At 51.1% G+C, this 17,816-nt stretch overlaps 1 protein-coding gene across 1 annotated transcript in view; it reads left to right on the forward strand.

The window, feature by feature from the left end:
* PDGFRB (platelet derived growth factor receptor beta) overlaps positions 1-17,339 on the forward strand; it is a 31,418-nt gene extending 14,079 nt beyond the window's left edge. Inside the window, exons 6-23 of the mRNA XM_062586997.1 lie at positions 150-324; positions 958-1,150; positions 1,366-1,481; positions 2,019-2,145; positions 2,626-2,837; positions 3,675-3,769; positions 4,062-4,194; positions 4,937-5,041; positions 5,173-5,283; positions 5,811-5,964; positions 7,315-7,481; positions 7,766-7,884; positions 8,535-8,657; positions 10,101-10,212; positions 10,526-10,625; positions 10,746-10,851; positions 11,363-11,601; positions 12,097-17,339. Coding sequence (XP_062442981.1) covers positions 150-324; positions 958-1,150; positions 1,366-1,481; positions 2,019-2,145; positions 2,626-2,837; positions 3,675-3,769; positions 4,062-4,194; positions 4,937-5,041; positions 5,173-5,283; positions 5,811-5,964; positions 7,315-7,481; positions 7,766-7,884; positions 8,535-8,657; positions 10,101-10,212; positions 10,526-10,625; positions 10,746-10,851; positions 11,363-11,601; positions 12,097-12,247 — 2,538 coding nt within the window. The 3' untranslated portion in view covers positions 12,248-17,339. The remainder of the gene's footprint in view (positions 1-149; positions 325-957; positions 1,151-1,365; positions 1,482-2,018; positions 2,146-2,625; positions 2,838-3,674; positions 3,770-4,061; positions 4,195-4,936; positions 5,042-5,172; positions 5,284-5,810; positions 5,965-7,314; positions 7,482-7,765; positions 7,885-8,534; positions 8,658-10,100; positions 10,213-10,525; positions 10,626-10,745; positions 10,852-11,362; positions 11,602-12,096) is intronic.
* Positions 17,340-17,816: the final 477 nt, after the last annotated feature.

A 17,816-nucleotide genomic window follows, 5' to 3' on the forward strand; every position in this document is an offset into this window, starting at 1 on the left:
TCTGTCTCAGTGGCATGTACCCTCTCCCCATCTCAGTCAAAATGGGATCTTCTACCCCTTTCTCCTCCCTCCCCATAAGCCTGGCTCTGTTGCCTGATGGCAGAAAGTGCCCAGTTTCACAGAACATATCTCCTGTCCCCATTGTGCAGGCTGGGAAGGTTGTGGAACCAGTGACTGACTTCCTGCCTGGATCCACCCATGAAATCCGCTCCATCCTCATCATCCAGAATGCAGAGCTGGAAGATAGTGGGACGTACAACTGCAATGTCTCAGAGGGCTACCATGAGAAAACAGACCGGAAAGATATCACAGTCCATGTGATCGGTGCGTTGCTGCCCACACATTCAAAGCCAGCACCCAGAGAAACTACATGGGCATCCAGGAAGGCTCCGAGATGCCAGACTCTCCTCCCTCTGCACAGTCTCCAGCTCTCTTTCCTCCCCACCTGTTCCCTTAGTGAAGAAGGCAAAAAGCCAGTGCTTACCCTAGAGAGGCTTAATGTCATCCCTGCTCACTTCTAGGCTTCAAAAAGTCCCGAATCCCCCACTATGGCTTTATGGGCCCCTCTAAGACACCTCATGGTGTGGATGAGAGCTCTTTTGCGCTGTACAGGGCTAATGCACTGACAGCCCAAACTTGTCGCCTGGCTCATCTGTGTCTTTCCTCCCTTTGTGTAACTTGAGGGAAACTGTTCCATCTCTGCAAGCTGACAGCCTTTCCTTGCATGTTATCTCTCCCATGAGCTCCCCTACTCCAAATACAACTCTGCACCCACATTCCCCTTGGACAATGGGCTGAGTCCTTGAAGGCTGGATCTGGAGCAAGCTGCCCCACCGTTGCTTGGTGTTCAGGGTGTTTTGTTCCAGATCCATGTTTATCCTGCCCTCTGCCAAACAGAGGAGTAGAAGGGGAGCTATGTCTCTTTCTGAAGCCCTTACCCTTCCTGCACCCTCTCAGAGCGTGGCTTTGTGCACTTCCACACTCATCTGGCCAGCACGGAGTATGCCGAGATCCATAAGAGCCGCACCATCCAGGTGGAGGTAGAGGCCTACCCACCACCAACCATCATGTGGCTGAAGAACAACAAGACGTTGACTATGGAGAGCAACAGCGAGTTTACCATCTCCAGCAGGAACCTCTCAGAAACCAGGTGAAAGCCCATATTCCCTCACCAGCATGCAGAGAGTGGACAGGTCATGAGGCAAGCTGGAAATAGACAGTTGGATATGGGGTAGCAATTGAACACTGACCTTTTTGCAAATGAATTTTGTGCATGCCATAGTTGTGTGAGAGCTGGTCCCCTCTGAGGGCTGTCAGCCCCCAGATCTCCCTGTGCCCATCACCCCAAGACTGTGCCTCTTCCAGGTACCAAACAGCTCTAGTCCTGGTGCGGGTGAAGCAGGAAGAAGGAGGATTTTACACCATCAGGGCTTCCAATGAGGACGATGTGCAGGAGCTGTCTTTCCATCTGCAGATAAATGGTGAGGATGTGCATGCAGAGACCAGAACAAGGAGTGTGGGGGCAGTCCTAGGGGGTGTCTCTGTCCTTCTCTGCAGGACTTTAGGCTGAAGCCCTTGCTCCTAAGACTACAGCCCCAGAGTGGTTTTGGTCAACAAAGCAAGAAACATGGTCACTTGAAATATCTTGTCCTTGCTTTAAGAGCAAGGATCGGGGAGGCAGTGCAGACAGGCAGTGCATCAGTGGCTAGGCTTTTGCTCCCTGTGCCAACGCAGTAGGTGCAGAGGGAGGTGGGCAGCTCTGTTGATGTCCCCCCTTTGTTCCTCTCTGCTCCCCAAGGAGGTTGGTCAGTGGCTGATGTCCGCTCGTGTCCCCACTCACCCACAGCTTTTCTCTTTTTGTTGTTAGGTTTCAAAAACGAAACATGATTGAGATTATGGGTCCTAGCTCACTGTCCTTTTACCCGTGGGCCATGTTGGGAGTGCAGAGGAATCATGTACCCCTTCCATCCTGCAGGCAAAGTGGAGGATTGATTGTCACCAGTGTCTCTTGGTTTCAGTGCCAGCCAAAGTAGTAGATCTCAAGGAGAACAGCAGTGCCAGCAGTGGGGAGCAGACTGTAACATGCTCTGCCGAAGGGATGCCGCAGCCAGACATCAGCTGGTTCACCTGCAGTGACATCAAATGGTAAGCAGAGAGATGGAGCCCATAGGAGTAGCAAGGTTCCCACATCTATTATAGTAACAGATTGTAATTTTATTGTATTCTGCTGGCTGTGCACTGTTCACAGCCATGTGACCCCTGCCCTCTGACGAGCAGGGCTTGGGGCTCTGCTCCAAGTAGTAGCAGACTGCTTGTAGTAGCAGACTTAGGCCCCTTGTACTTTCAGTCTGTGCTTGCAAGGAAAAGAGCTGGAAAACTAATTTTAAAATGAAACATGCTGTATAATGGGCCCAGGAGACATTCTGGGGCTTCAGCCTAGTAGTTCACAGGGATCTGGACCAGTGCCCTCCAGCTCCCCAGCAAATGGTGCAAGAAGGCCAAACAGCAGGAAGGGAAGTTAGAGGATGGTGTTTCAGAGCAAGGAGATCTCAACAAACCCAGGCATCTTGTAGTAGCATGGAGGTCTGACTGCCTCTTACTTTCCTGTATCCTCCCCCGGGGCAGGTGCAGCACCAAGGGGCAGCCCACCCGGCTGTTGGGGAATGACTCTACAGAGATTGGCCTGCAGACCAACGCCACATACCACGCAGAACTGCAGGTGTATCGCGTGAACAGCACCCTGCAGCTCCATAGGGTGGATGAGCCCCTGCTGCTGAGATGCACCGTACAGAACTTCTTGGGCACGAACTCCCAGGACATCACCCTGGTCCCACACAGTGAGCACTGTGGGAGGTGTTTGAGCCGGGGGTGGGAGAGGGTGGAGCTAGGCTGGGAGACATGACTGTCCTCCGAGGGCTGCAGCCCTCCAAGGCAGGAAATCTGAATATTTATGCCCAAAGCAGAGCCTCCTTTGGGTCAAGTAGGAAAGCCTGCTCCAGGAGGAGCCTGAAGCCCTCCTATCCTGAACATGGACATTCTCTTATCACTGTTGAGCTGGGACATCCCTTATGAGAGGCAAGAGAAGAGTGCCAGAGCAGGTGCCCAGTGGCTTGTTATTAGTCTGCGGTCACTAGATGGTGCCACGGACCTGAACAACCACGCACTAATGCTCCCAAATGTGAGAGAGGGTGCTCTGAGCTGGGGGCTGGAGTTATCAGCTCTTCTCCTAGGCAAACCGGCCCCAAAGCTCATTACATCCTCCTGCAGTCAAAACTCTCCCAAGGTTGCAGAGAGCCCTTCAGTAAGCTGTAGTAACCCATCCACCCCATTTTCCCCAGGGTACTGGCACTGCTAGTGCTGGACAGGTCTGCCTGGGAGGAGAGGAGAGGGACTTCCCCCAGTAAGATCCTGTACCCACCAGAAGAGGTCTGAGGTTTGGTGTCTGGATCCATTTTAAGGCTCCATGACACACCATCAGCTCTTTGTCTCCCCCTTCACCCCCACATGTAGAAGTCTGTGGGGGAGGCATGTAGCAGGAGGGGGACGGTAACCAGAGCAGGGAAGGGGAAAGCTGAATAGAGCACTCTGTGCTGGTGTTCTGTCCTTTGCCCAGGGTGCCTAGGCCATGCAGGGGCAGAGGAGTCTAACTGCTGTCTCTGTGGTTATCGTTGTAGCCTTACCATTTAAAGTGGTCATCATCTCCGTCATCCTGGCCTTGCTTGTCCTTACCGTTATCTCCTTGGTCATCCTCATCGTCCTGTGGCAGAAGGTAAGAAAGGAGCACACTCCCAGGCTGCCATGGTGGTGCCCCCATGTCAAGTGGTAGAGAAGAGTGAAGCTGAGAGCTTCCTGCTGCCACAGGCCCAGTGATGTCCCACCCGAGCTGGGGACCATGTGCTTCCACAGGCTTCCATATCCCCAGACATCCATAGGCCAAATGGGGCGGAAGGCGATGGCTGCAGGGACCATGGACTGCCTGACAAAGCTTGTCCACACATGCCATGCCCTCCATGACCTCTCAGCCTCTCAAGCTTCTCTTGCTCCTTTGCTCCCCTCTCCAGAAACCACGTTACGAAATCCGCTGGAAGGTGATCGAGTCAGTCAGCTCCGATGGGCACGAGTACATCTATGTGGATCCCATGCAGCTCCCTTATGACTCCAGCTGGGAGGTGCCCAGGGACAAGCTGGTGTTAGGTAAAGGCTCTGTGGGTCCACTCCGTGGGTCCAACCTGACAGACTTGTCGGGTTCTGGCTGTCTGGAGAGGACATGACTGGTCCCCCAGTCTGGGGCACTGTATTGCTGGCATGGCAAAGCCAAGAGACAAGCACAGAGTCCTGGGGGAGATGCTACCCTGGTGTGGGAACATGGGGAGGGCAGGAAGCTGCAGTATGGGAAGAGACACTGGACCTGGGGCTGAAGAAAGGGATATTTAAGCCTTTTTGAGTTTGTGATGTCTCAATGTTAAATCCCACACACTGGGAAGGTGCCAAGGAGGGTAACCCAGGGAGATACTGGAGAGAGGATGGGGCCCTTCCCTGGGGCAGAGAGGCTGTTGGGGGCCACTGTGGAAAGCCAGCTGCTCCCTTTGGCATGAGGCACTGGCTTTTTCCTGGATATTCTTCCCAGTGACTGACAGTTCCTTCTCTTCACGGCCAGTCAGCAACCAGTCCCAACACCAAACATCATAGCTTAGCTGTCATTCCCACCAGGACAACTGCAGTAAGATTAGTGTCACTTTAGACAAGCGACATGGCTCCTCTCCTCTCCTCTCCTCTCCTCTCCTCTCCTCTCCTCTCCTCTCCTCTCCTCTCCTCTCCTCTCCTCTCCTCTCCTCTCCTCTCCTCTCCTCTCTCCTGCAGACTGCAGAACTCTCAAATGCAGCCTGTTCATGCAGGGAGTCATCACCAATTTTGTCTCATTGCTGTTTCTCTGCAGGACGCACTCTTGGCTCTGGTGCCTTTGGACGCGTAGTGGAGGCGACAGCCCATGGCTTGAGCCATTCACAGTCCACCATGAAAGTGGCAGTCAAAATGCTCAAGTGTGAGTCCCCTCCACCATCCCTTTCTCCTATCCCTCTATCCAAACACTGCAAGGCCACCTTGTCCCAGTGTGCTCCCCTCCTTATCCTATTGGGAAACCTTGCCTCCACTCACACCACGTCTCCCCAACAGCCACCGCGAGAAGCAGTGAGAAGCAGGCTCTCATGTCTGAGCTGAAGATCATGAGCCACTTGGGACCTCACCTGAACATTGTCAACTTGCTGGGGGCCTGCACCAAAGGAGGTAGCTGTGTCCCACTCATACAGGGCCCCCTTCGCTCAGGGTATCCCATCTCCTCTGTCCACTGCCCTAGGCCATGCTGCAGGGAATAATTGTCCTCAGATAGAATAATTCCTGGTTTCTGTTTTGAAATGACTTGCTGTTGCCTTAGGAGAGCCAAGTGGAGTTCCAAAAACTGTTCATTACAGACTGCTGGAAGCTGAGAATGCATTTTTCTGTCAACCCCCACTTCCCTCCCCAGACATAGAAAAAATTTCACTGCCAGAAGAGTGGCTTTTCCATGTGACCCTAGCCAGAAACATGTTTTATGAGCTGGTTACATTCCTGGGGCAGAAAATGTGTTTCTAGGTTCAAGGCTCCTGGGGGTGCCAGGCCCCATATGCTCATTTCCACCCCCACAAGCTTCTCTCACCTTTCTCAGACTCCATAGAGATGGCCTGCAGACCCCTAGGCCATGTGAGACAAAATTTGCTGCCCCAGGGAGCAAGCAGAAGAAAGGCAGGGCTGACACAGGTACTTTCTCCCACCAGGGCCCATCTATATTATCACCGAGTACTGCCGCTATGGGGACCTGGTGGACTACCTGCACCACAACAAGCACACCTTCCTGCAGTCCTACAGCGAAAAAGCCCAGCAAGAGGCAGAGTTGTATGGGAACACCATCAAGGAGGATCACGTGCAGAGGTGCCTAAAAAGCATCACTCTCTTTCTCCCTGGTGCCATCCACCACTTTGCCCCCACCACTGAGGGAAGATGGTACTTTGGATACCTAGACTTCCTCCACACCAGTAAAATAAGCTCTTCTCCTGCACTGGAACATGTTTGTCCACTCCATTACCTTGTGAGAATGTTCCCTGTGCCAGTCAGCCATCTCCAGACAGCTCCTAGCAAACAGTTAAAAGAGGCAACTTGTGTGTCCAGGAGGCTCAGTTTGCTAGCATACATGCCAGCTGCTCCATGCCAGTTGGGCATATTCCCTGGCATCATTAACTTTACTAGCATAACTACAGCTACACATCTAGTGCAGAGAGGGAAGTTTTCTGAGCTTGGAGAACTCAGTTCTGCATTTTCAGGACAGGTCTTGTTACTGCCATGCCTAAGAGAGAAGGGCTAGAAGGAGTGTAGTTGCACAAGAGTTTTTAAGAGCAAAGAGAAATGGTCCTTCATCTGATCACTTGCCGTAAGGCATGTCAGTGCAGAGAAGCAGTCCTAAGCGAAGTTAGAAAGCAGCATCTCCTTACAGCATACCAAAAGAGTACTAAAACAGAGCAGTGTTAGGACATTAACACAGCCACCTCCCGTGTTTTCTGCTTGAAGGCCGCTTAGTTCCACTTAAGCACAGAGCACAGCTTCTTGAGCAGCTCACAGGGCCCAGGCTGAGCCTACAGGGACTTGGCCCATAGCTTGGCTGTGCAGTAGGTTTCCCTTGCTCAGCACTGGCACATAAAAGCCTCTGGATGCTGTTTCCTGGTTGCAGCTGTTGCTGTTCAAGGGAGAGATGCTCGGTGAGGGTGGACATACAAGCCCTGAACTAGGGAGATTTAAATGTGGACTGAGCAAGGTAGGCATGCTCACTCCATTCAGTCTTCTTAAGGCTGGCCCCAGCCAGCACAGGACCCTGCAGAGCTGAAATGGAGGGCTTTGTATGCCCACTCCGGTTTGGCTCTCGCAGAGTCTCACCTCACAGGTGCCCATGGAGCTGCCTGGCCCCAGTTCATCTCCCCACACTCCCCTGGCATCAAGCTCAAATACCAAGCTAACCATGCCAGGTTGGGAGGTCACAAAAAGCTGAAGCCTGAAGCCTGCAGCACCTGCAGACCCTCAGGGATGGCAAACATCAGAGTTGTTTCATGGTGGAAGATCTCCAGTGCCATCTGCATATCTCCATGTGCATGATGCAGGGCTTCATCTGCTGCTGGGACATTTTAGTGCCAGGGCTGAGGGTTCAGGAATTGTAGTCCTTCAAACTGTTTTCTTGTTCCTGCATCTCCTCTGCTCCTCCAAGCCTGAACAGACTCTTTGCTTCCCTCATAGTCACCGCTCCTTATCTGTTGAGAGTGATGGAGGCTACATGGATATGAGCAAGGATGACTCCCTAGATTATGTGCCCATGTCTGATATGAAGGGTGAAGTCAAGTATGCTGACATTGAGTCCTCCAACTATGGCACCCCGTATGAGCTGGACAGCTATTCCCCATCAGGTAATGGCTCAGCCACAGAGGGAGGGAGAAGAGCTTGTACTTGGGGTGCTGGATGGTCTTACTTGCAGAGTTGGGTAGTACACATCACAAAGGTCACCCTTGGGACTATTCCAGCAATGGTAGCAGATGTCCTTGTGCTGAGAGTCCCTAGCTCTGCCCCTTTGTCCATGGAGGCTGAGCAACCCCCAGCAGGCTGGGTTCTTCCAGCACAGGCTCCAGTGCAAGTCTGGAGCCATGCCAAGTAATGCCAGTGTGAGTATCTGTTTGTCCTTCCCTCCCTCCAGCTCCTGAAAGAACAGACCGGGTGACACTGATAAATGAATCTCCACTTCTCAGCTACATGGATTTGATCGGGTTTAGCTTCCAGGTGGCCAATGGGATGGAGTTCCTGGCTTCCAAAAACGTATGTATGTACGCCAGTCCATGGTGTCTGTAGTGGTGGAGGCAAGAAACGCTCCGCTGTGTGCTGTGGTTAGCTTCAGCTCACTGTCCCTCTGTCCATGCCAACATCCTTGAGGAAGAAGTGGCCACGCAGTTGAAGAGCTGCTGACCTCTTGTCTTTGGAAATGCAGCCCTGGAGATCAGCCACCTGCAACGCTGTTGTGGTGCTATATCATCTCCTTTTACCAGGATGACCATCCCCAAACAGTGATACTGTCTTTGTGCTAAAGCACAAGGCACTCTGCAGCAGGTCAGGCTGTCCAAACAGGTGTCTCTTCTGTGCCAGCCCACTGCTCACCTTGCATAGTCAGCATGTGGCAACCCGCTCTCCACTCAGTTATTCAAATTGCCCTCACGAGATTTGGATGGCTGTTGCTGTCACAGTGGGAAGCAGCCCAAGGTAGCAAAGAAAACAAGGTAGCACTGCTCATGGCTGTGAGGCATGGTTGTCCCTGGAGGCCATGGAGGTACGTGCCTCCAATGATGCGAGGTGAATCCTGTCCTTTAAGCCCCAGGGCTAGCACTGGAGCTGGGCTGCCTCCCCGGGATCCTTTGGATGCCCCTCGTGGTTCCTGCCGCTTGCAGTGACCATGGCCTGTCTCTCCCCTGTAGTGTGTGCATCGTGACCTGGCCGCAAGGAATGTCCTCATCTGCGAGGGAAAGCTGGTGAAGATCTGCGACTTTGGCCTGGCGAGGGACATCATGAGGGATTCAAACTACATCTCCAAAGGCAGCGTGAGTGCCATGAGCTGTGCAAGCCCCTTCCTCCTGCCTGCTCTGAACCTGGCATCCACTACGCTCTCACCCTGTGAGCAGCCTGTCCATCATTGTGCCTGGGGATGGTGGCAGGGCAGGACTCCCAGGTGATAGCAACTGTCCTGCACCTGATGTGTTCTGTATGTCATGGAATTACAGAATCACATGCCCATACCTCTGGGTTCTTACAGTGGAACCTGGATAGCTGTAGCAAAACTAGGGACTGTGAGAGCTGACCATGCAGCCCATCCTCAGGAGCAGGCCTGTGTCCCTTCCCTGCATAGTGCTGTGTCCGGTCCTGAGCTGCAGGCAGAAGTGCAGGGTTAGGCTGTTTGACAGCAGTGCACTGAGTCACTGGACACTCTGGGAAGAGGTTCACAGACTTCTGCTCTAACCACTAGACCACAGGGAAAGAGGAAGTGCTTTCCTGTGAGCAGCCACTTTCCAGAAAGACATCTCCTATCTTTCGAGGCAGAAGAGGATGAGAGTGTAAACCAGCATCCCCCAGAGCCTTCCCTGTGCCTTCAACAACAGTATGTCCACCCTAGCCCTGGGGCACTGGGGAATGTGCGACCTCGAGAAAAACAAGCCATGTAATTGGCCCTATTTGTCAGACAGGGAAATAGAGCCTGGGGGAGCTGAGAGCCGGGCTGCTCGAACCCCAGTCTCAAGCTACTCAGTAAACAGCTCAGCCTCCTTCCACCTGCTCCCACTCATGTGGGTTGGCAGCCAGGTACTCAGTCCAGGGAGGGTACGAGGCCTTTCCCTGTCCCTGCTCCTGCAAAGGGGCTGAGGTTTCCAATCCAGCCTTGGCACAGTTCTTTTCCTTCCAAAACAGGAAATGAAACTAGGCCCCTTTGCAGTCCTTCCTGGGGATTATTTTGGTATTCGTTGTGCAAGCAAATCCCTTTCCAGCCCAGGAAAAGCACAGCCAGTGCTGCACACAAGCTGACCAAATGAGGCTTCTTTTATTCATCACTCTGAATGGATAAGAGCAGGACAAAAGAGCATGAATGTGTCCTGGATGTGTTCTTCAGCCCATCTCCTCCTAGCCCTGTAGCCCTCTACAGCCTGATCTCAGGTTTGCAAAGCACAGACAGGCCTGGAGTCCCTGCCAGAGTGCTGCAGTCATGCACAAGTCAGCACACTCTGCCCAAGGGTTAGGAAACACATACACACGCAACAGCTCGTCATGGCAGATAGACTTGGCTGTCATGGAAATGGATGTAGCATGCCCTCTCTTCCCTCCTGCCTGCTGGATTCACCCTGTGCTAGGAAAGAGGAAATTAGTTCCCCCATAAAGTGGCTGTGCTGAGCTTATGGGCAGCTCTGAGGGCATCTCCTTCACTTGCAAGCTGAGTGTTGATACAAAAGTGCCATAATTGCAGCTGACTCTCTTCTTGTTCCATCTTTCCCTTTTAGACCTTCTTGCCCCTTAAGTGGATGGCCCCAGAGAGCATCTTCAACAACCTCTACACCACCCTGAGTGATGTGTGGTCCTTTGGGATTCTCCTCTGGGAGATATTCACTCTGGGTAAGTGCCCTGGAGACCATACTGGTGTCCTTAGGTCTCGTAGCACATTAGCAGAGCACTTACTCATCCGCAGGATTGCTTCCCAAACCAAGAAGGTACAAATCCATTTCTTATCCTCATTCTCAAACCTACCAGCATCAAAGCAGCACTTTATACCATGTCTCCTTCTTTCCCATGCTAACGTTGTCATTTGGAAGTGAAATGAAACAGAAAAGGTAAACAAGAACATGAAAAATTGGTGTGATTTGCCTGATGGCATGAGGGTGGCAGTCACCATCAGTCACCTCATTCCCTGCTCTCCCTTTACACCCAGGAGGGACTCCATACCCCGAACTGCCTATGAATGAACAGTTCTACAATGCGATCAAACGTGGCTATCGGATGTCCAAACCCACCCATGCCTCTGATGAAATGTAAGCGCTGTTCATATATATTTTCCCTGGACCTGCCCTGCACTAACTATAGGAGCATTTCTGCTTTTGTTTTCTCCACCTGCTAACTAAACAGCATACTATCCTGTTCCCTCTGGTTAGCTACGATATCATGCAGAAGTGCTGGGAGGAGAAGTTTGAGATAAGACCGTCCTTCTCACAGCTGGTGGTGCTTATGGGGAACCTTTTGGTGGATTGCTACAGAAAGGTATGTTCAAAGGACCCTTCCTTGGAGGGACAGAGGAGGGTCAGTGCTCCAGAGAGGATGCTGCCATGGTTAGAACTCTTAATTAGGGCTAGAGAGACCAGTGATTAATCCCTGCTATGCTAGAGGATTTTGCTGTGACCTGGCCTGAATTAGTCTGAACAGCCAGTGAAGGTGGTTAGAGCATCCTGGGGACATTGCTAAGACAATTGACATTGCCTGACTATTGCTGAAGTCTCCACAAGCGGGGACATCAAAATTGGCAGGTCAGTTGAATTGAAAACCTGCTTCTCACTATTTGATATTTTGGAGCTGTGGGGTTATTCCCTTAATCACCCACTCAGGAAACATTCATGGTCTGTCTGTGGTGGAGTCAGGGTAGCTGAACCCAGCTAGAAGGTGCCTGCCCATTTAGAAGAAGCCTAGCAGGCAGGGAAAGCCAGCATGACACCGGCTCATTTTCGCCACTCACAAGAACTTCCTGTTTCTTTGATAACCTGCCCTGTGGGAGCAGAGGTACCAGCAGGTGGATGAAGAGTTCATGAAGAGTGACCACCCCGCTGTTGTCCGTACAAGACCCACGATCCCTGGGCTGAACAACGCCAGGCCTGCTCCCAGCTCCCCCACCAGCAGCATCCTCTACACGGCCGTGCACCAGAATGGGGGAGAGAATGACTATATCATCCCCCTTCCCGACCCCAAGCCCGAGGGAATCTGCGACCTCCCTCAGGAAGTCTCCGTCAGCCGGGCCAGGTAGAAAAGTCACTCCTGAATGCTCCCCCTTCTCCAGGCTGTCCAAACCTGAAAATGGGGGCCTCAAGAGCAAGTAGGGAGGCTCTGCACAGGGATGAGCTGGGGTGGGTTTACTAGGAGGGATGGAGGGCAGGGTCACCCTTGTCTGAGGTGCAGGGACCTCACATAAGCCCCTGAGGATGGAGACGAACCACAGGAGTTGGAAAGTGAGCTAAGACAGGGTGTCACATCACATCCCAGGACATCAACCTGCACAGCTGGGGACAAGAGACCCCAGGAGGAGGAGGGCAAACTGGGGAGCACAGCCAACAGAGCACAAATAGCTATAAGCTGTGTGTGAGGGCCAAACAGACACAAGTGATTTTGCCTGTCCCCCTATGGAAAGCTACTCAGATAGACCTAGGCTGCTATAAGTTCAAGGCATTTCCCACCCACTGGGAAGCCTCTCCTGCCAGGAAACTTGAGACAGGACACTTATTTCTCTCTCCCCCTTAGCTCTATGCTGAACGAGGTGAACACGTCATCTACAATATCCTGCGACAGTCCCTTGGACCCTCAGCAGGACGAGGAGCAGGAATCAGACCCACAGCCGGGCTGCCAGGAGCCAAACAGGGGGCACCACGAGGTGGAGGAAAGTTTCCTGTAGCCAGAGCTGGGCTAACTCCGCGTCTCCCCACAGCAAGGCCAGCTGAGGGGCTGAACCAGACGTCACAGAGAGCCAAGCTTTCCACTTGTCTGTAGGGACATCCCTGCCTTTCCCAGCATTCCTCCCTCCCTCCCGTATCCCAAGGTCAGGTGGGAAAATAGAGACTTTTCCCCTATTGCCTTCCCCTTCCCCTGTTACAAAGAGGTGGCTCAGTGCCAGCAACCCTCCGTATCACTGCCACATCCTCCTCAGTGATCAAGCCACTGCTGGAGGGAGACATCTCACAGACCAACTTCTTCTCCTCAAGTGGAAGATGCAGCCCAGGTCTCTACATGAGAGGTCACTTTCTACCTTGCTAATGTGATCCTCCAACCTCTTCCCTCTCCATGCGCTTTATATGGCAATAAGTTTCAACTCCTCTGCACCAGCACTTCTCTGATGGTCTTAGCACCAGCCATACTGTGGAACAGGTTCTGTGAAATGCCTCCAGGACAGACAATTTCCTCGGAGTCTATCACCGGGGTGTAGAGAAGCCGTAACACCCAACTCCAGCTGCTGGAGATCATGAAATCAAGAGATCAAGCACAGCCAAGGCCTGGAGAGACCAGACGGTGTCTCAGAGATATCAGATCTCGTTTCTCAAAGCTCCTTTACAGAGGATAGTGCATCAGAGGCACTACAGGTACCATGGCTCTGGGCCGCAGCTCTGTACCCACCTGGAGGGGCTGTCACACCTTGCACCCCTTTCTGCCCAGCACGGCACCTAGGGGTCCCAAGGGCATGCCAGGAACAGGAAATGCTCTGATAATGACTTTGTTGTAGTAGCAAACAGGGCAATCCAGTATTGCTGTTGTTTGTGTGGACACCAAGCTAAGTAGCCTCTATTGAAGATTTAAAGGGAACAAATATATTAATCCACTAGTCAGGGCCAGTATAAGGAAGCAATATGGCTATTCATTAATCTACTGCCACTGAGCCCAGCTCATCTGCTGGGAAATCATATAACCCCATCAGCTGCAAAATCTTTGTGCCTTATCTTTGGGAAGCAAAGACTCCCTTGTGGTAGACTGTTCACCATCTTTCTCAGGATGGGAGGTCTCACCAATCCCTCCTGAATCATGGCAAGACTGTGGGGAGTAATAAGGATGCCAGAACGCCAACCCAGGGACATTGCAAAAGAGAGAGAAGGAAAGAGGTCATAAGGCTCTTTGGCCGGGGCTGAACTGTTTCTACCACCCTGCCACTTCGAATTTTTCTATTTGCCAAAATACATAAAGGAAGGTAGGTTTCAACAACAAATAGCATTTCTGCTGGCCAGGTAGAGTCATTCACAGCCTGTCAAGGACTGTGGATGAAGTGCCATGGGGAAACAAGCAGAGCAAGAGGAATTGAGCAAGATTCCTCTCTCTTGGAAAGAGTTTTGAAGAATAAAATGACAGAGATCTTCCTCCTGCTTTCACCCCCTGCCCAGCTCTCACAGACAGGTTTGGGATCTCTTGTGCTCTCAGATGGCACTTGAATGAGGAGACTCAGAGGAGGAGGAACACCAGGCTTTTGACATCAGGCATGAGCTCTGCTCTATGGAGACCCCACAAGCTGGACCACAAAAGCTACAACTGTGACATCAGTATAGAAACGAGTAGGCTTTTTTCCAAAAGGAGAAATTACACAGAGCTCTATTCGCTGCATGTCCCTCACTCCCATTAACCCCTCTGCTGCCTTGCTTATGCACATCTCTGTGTACGTCCTACAAAAACTGCACAGACAGGTTTGAAAATTCAGTCAGTGTCTTTTGGAGTTTCAGCCACCTCAGAGCTATTGAGAGTTCTTTTTTTCTTTTTTTTTTCTTTTTTTTTTTCTTTTTTGGAGAGAGACTTCTCTCCAAATCTGAGACTTCTGCCAGAAAACCTCAAGCAAGATAGTTTCTCTCTTAAATTGTCAGTCATTGCTAGTTAGTAATGCAGCCATTTATGCAACTATAAGAGGAGTAGATATTTTGTGGGCTGATATCATTGGTAAAATGCAAACGTAAGAAATAGCACTTTTATTAGTAGCCGGTGGAGTATATTTTCAACCCATATAGTCAGATTCCCCTTCATCCATAGGCATCACACTGTGAATGACAGCTGTTTTCCATACTCTATTCCTCCTGCTTATAACAAAGGAGCCACCTTCTGTGATCATGGTTCAAAGAACAATCCTCACCACAGGGAAGTATTAATGCCTGAGATCTTTGGGGTCAGACCACTTTATTTTTCTAGCTTCTAACATGCTTTGTAGGATCCATGTCCCTGCAACTTGAGCCCATAGGATTCCACATCAGACCATCCTAACAGCTGCTGTCTGCACTAGCTCCATTTTGAATTTGTCCTTCTCTATCTACAGTGATGAGAAGTAGCCAGTACTCCAGAACAGGTCAACTCAGGACCTCGCATAGGGCATTAGTATGTTCTGATCTGTGCTGGAATTGTCTTGCCTGATGTAGTTTTGGCTAATGTTGGCCTTTTCCCAGTCACAACATACTGGTAGTTTGGAGTCATCCCCTGACTGATCTAGGCACCCACATCTTTCTACTCTTCTGGCATTTCTAACTCAGATACTTCCTGCCGTTCCAGACATTGGGTCATCAGCACATTTTACTAACAAACTTGTTATTTTTGGGCTGGACTGACTAATAAAAATATTCAATGCTTTTGCTCTCAAGAGCAGTTCTAGAGAATTACCTCCCTTCAACCCAAAGATTTCCCCATCAATCAACCCCTTCTCACCCTCTTTTGGGACATTTCCTTATTCACTCCATAATCCCTGCACTAAATTCCATGTTGTACAGATGAATTAGTAATTTCTCATTATCAAATGCTTTTCCACAGTCCTGAAAGTGAAGATCTATTTCTTCACCCTCAAAGGGAACTCAGGTATCCTCTCCTACTGGTGGGGCATTTGCTACACTATTGTGTTTTTATCCCATTTGTGCATCTATTTCAATTATTCTTTGCACCTGTTCTGGCTGCTGATGGGGTCAGATTTGTCAGCAAGTTGCTGCTAACCCCCCTTCCCTCTTCCTTCTTAACATCGGTACACCAATCTCTTTGCAGCATGGTACCATTCTCAGCTCCAGAGAAGTATGACCAAACATTTGCCCTTGCCCTGGGATCACAAGGGCCAAGTCTTGCATTTTGCGGTACTTTCCTGTGCTAATTCAGCTATTACTATAACCCCTTAGTGAGGATATGCACATGCACTACAGGGAGAAGATCTCAGCCCAGGAGAGAGCAGCAGCTCTGGTTGCTGGCACAGCTATCCTGGCACTGGGTGCTGCCTGGTACTGGTAATGAACTGGTAAGTTCTGCACCAGTGATGGCTCTGGATGTGCATTCCAGTAGCCCCACCTGCGTTTTGCAGGGCTTTGCAGACACAGAGGCTTCTAACAGCTCCAAAAACAAGCTCACTGCACACAGGGAGCTGGACCTAGCCCTCTCTCGCTCTCTCTCTGCTTCCAACATTCCAGTCCCTGCACGGTCCGATGGGTGAGGGCTGTGCAAAATGGTTGGTTGTTCTGGGTTCATTGGTTTTGTAGCCATAATTTCTCCAGTGAGATTCTGAAGGGAACCAGTCTCTCTGGATTTTTAGTTTGGATGATTAGTAATTTTGTTTGGATGTGTTTTCATGTTCAGATGTGGACCCAAACTGAGACTTTTACCCAAAAGGGACACATGCCACAGCTTGGGCCCACCTCTAGTGCAATATCTTTTATTTGTAGATCATATTTTACTCTACAGCTGTTGCATCATTATCAGCACAATATATGCATACTCCTACTGCCAGTCACTATTTCATATGTGCCTAAGTGTATCCCAGAAACTAATGTGACACTCTGGTGTCTCTTTCCATGTTTAAGATGTGTCTCAGACTGAAGTGTGTGCAGGTTTTAATCCTTTTCTCCTTGGTTTGCACATGTTACTATTTTTTTTTAAGTGAGAGTGTCATGTTTAGTGTTCGTTTGCGTCGTGTTATGAAATCACAGTGGACTTTACTTATAACTAAATTGTCTCTGTTCACCTGCCGAGGGGGACTGTGGTAGAGTCCTGTGGGGATGGGAGACAGAAGTGCAGCGCAGACGTGCAGCCAGAAGGAAGTTAGCCCAAAGAGGGAAATGGCTCTTCCCCTTCTTCCCAGTCAGGGCTCACCAGCTCTCCAGGGTGGGGAGACACAGCACCATAGATACACGGTTCTGGGTGGTGGGTAAGGTTTTGGCGGTGGGGAAGTCCAGGGTCTGCCTATATAAAATTGGGCAGATCTGAAGAAGGGGATTTCATAGACATCTCCTTTTGGGGGCTTTTTCTAAAAATAGGATGTCAGCTAATGCATTTAGGAGGCAACCCCCCCTGCTCCAACACACAGGCACTAGGGAAGGTCTCCAGCTGGGCTCAGTGTCTAGTTCGAATCCCGGGATCAGCATGGCCAGTTTGCAGCGCAAATTGCACGACCTCATGCATGCCCACGTGGACAGGAGAGCAGTGGGCTGCCAAGTCAGCTCCGGGGAGCACAGCCGCAGTCTGGGGTCTCTTGGACATACCCAGATGGATCCAGAGGGCTTTGGCAAAGGCAGGGGAATTGCTCCAGTTTAGCCTAGGTGGCACTTGGAGAGATGGCTCTTCTTGCTGTACTGCGAGGAGGCAGGAAGACCAGCTAGAGCTGAGGGTGTCCTGGGAGGCCTGCAGTGTCCCACTTGTTCCTGTCCTTTCCTGCTTTATGGAGCACAAGTTACAAGGGCCTGTGAAATTTGCCCAAAGTGTGCTTGCTGCCCTCTCCCCTCCGCTGTGCTGACCAGCTGGGATCAAGCTGTTACTCTGCAGGGAAACAGCACCTGCCTCCACACTATCTGCCAGAAACCACGCTGGGGCAAGGAGGAAAACAGAGTTCAGACTGAGGTACCAAAGAGTTAACATTCTCCTAGGTTTACAGATGTATTTGTAGGACTTGTACTATGTCACATCTATAGCCATGAGATATTATTTTTATGCTGTAAACTTTTACAAATATGTTTTTAAAGAAAAAGTTTAAAATTAAAGGTGTTTCTTCTTTTTGCAAAGTGTCATCTCCTCCTTTGTTTGCCTAGTTTCAGCTGCTCCCACCTGCTCCTACTCAGATGGGTTGGGAATACAGCTCAGCTGTGTCGCGGGTGAAGGCTAAGCACGTTAATACGCTGTGCATGACCCCAACGCTTAGCAAAAGCCAAGCTGGAAACCAGGCAGAGAGAAGCACAGCAAGGCAATAGCTGAGCCCAGGGACGCGGTAAAGAGCAGGGGCTGCAAACAGGGCAGGATCTGCCCCAGCTCTCTGGTAACGGACCAGCCTGTGGGTCATGCTGCACTGAGTGGAGGTGAGTGGATGGAAGGAGAGCCGAGCTATCAGAAGATACATCGGGAACACAGGCATCCTGAACCGCAGTGCTGGGGGCTTTCCCCCCTTCTGGGTAACACTGCTGGGTCTGGGCTTGGGTCAGGGAAGCGGATGTGGGTCTGCCAGGCCGGAGCAGTGCGGGGTCAGACGGAGGTGTGGGAACACC

Source organism: Rhea pennata, chromosome 14 (genome assembly GCF_028389875.1).
Source record: "Rhea pennata isolate bPtePen1 chromosome 14, bPtePen1.pri, whole genome shotgun sequence".
Classification (NCBI taxonomy): Eukaryota; Metazoa; Chordata; class Aves; order Rheiformes; family Rheidae; genus Rhea; species Rhea pennata.